This window comes from Prunus persica, unplaced genomic scaffold (assembly GCF_000346465.2).
Source record: "Prunus persica cultivar Lovell unplaced genomic scaffold, Prunus_persica_NCBIv2 scaffold_137, whole genome shotgun sequence".
Taxonomy (NCBI): Eukaryota; Viridiplantae; Streptophyta; class Magnoliopsida; order Rosales; family Rosaceae; genus Prunus; species Prunus persica.
In genome coordinates, this window is record NW_018027209.1 from 1,744 (window position 1) to 2,567 (window position 824).

The 824-nt window shown below is 41.0% G+C and overlaps 1 protein-coding gene across 1 annotated transcript; it reads right to left on the bottom strand.

Annotated features, from left to right (window-relative positions):
• Positions 1-81: 81 nt before the first annotated feature.
• On the bottom strand, positions 82-798 carry LOC109946404. The gene has a single exon (XM_020553946.1). The coding sequence runs from the start codon at positions 796-798 to the stop codon at positions 82-84; it is 717 nt and encodes a 238-aa protein (XP_020409535.1).
• Positions 799-824: the final 26 nt, after the last annotated feature.

The following is an 824-nucleotide window of genomic DNA, read 5'->3' on the forward strand; positions in this document are numbered from 1 at the left end:
AGCATCAACAGGCTTTTGAGAAAATCAAGCACTACCTCTCAAACCCACCAGTTATGTCCCTACTAAAGAGAGGCAGACCACTTAAACTCTATGTTTCTGCATCAGAAGTGTCCATAGGGAGTCTCTTGGTATATGTTCCCAACTAGCTTCTCTGAATTCTGTCAGAAGATTCTTGGCTGCTACTAAATAGACAGCTAAAGAAGGACTTAGACACTTGTATTCTCCAGCAATCTGCTTTAACACAAGCATAGAATCTCCCAAGATTTCCACATACTGGATTCCCAACTCCACCAGCATTTCAAGTCCTATGATTAAAGCTTCATATTCAGCCCTGTTGTCAGTGCATTGGAAGTCTAGTTGGAAAGAATAACAGTGTCTGATTCCTAGTGGTTCCTCCAAAACAATTCCTGCCCCAGAAGCTATATCAGTTTTTGATCCATCAAAGTACAACTTCCAAGGTGTGAGGTGGACTGAATAGATGGGATTGTTAAGGCAAGTATGGGCTCTAGTCAACAGATATGCATTTGCTATATCCAAAGAGTCCATGTTTTCAATCTCTTCCCCTGGATGATCTGCTAGAAAATCTACTACAGCTTGTCCTTTGACAGCTTTCTGAGGAACATATCTGAAAGAAAATTCTATCAAAGCCAGAGTCCATTTTCCAATTCTACCGCTCAACATTGGCCTTGTTAGCATGTATTTGATTAGGTCTATCTTGGCGATGAGGTAGATGGTAAATGGCAGCATGTAATGTCTGAGTTTCACAGCAGTGAAGTATATGCTAGACAAGCCTTTCATTGCAAAACTTTGCAGCCATGAATTGG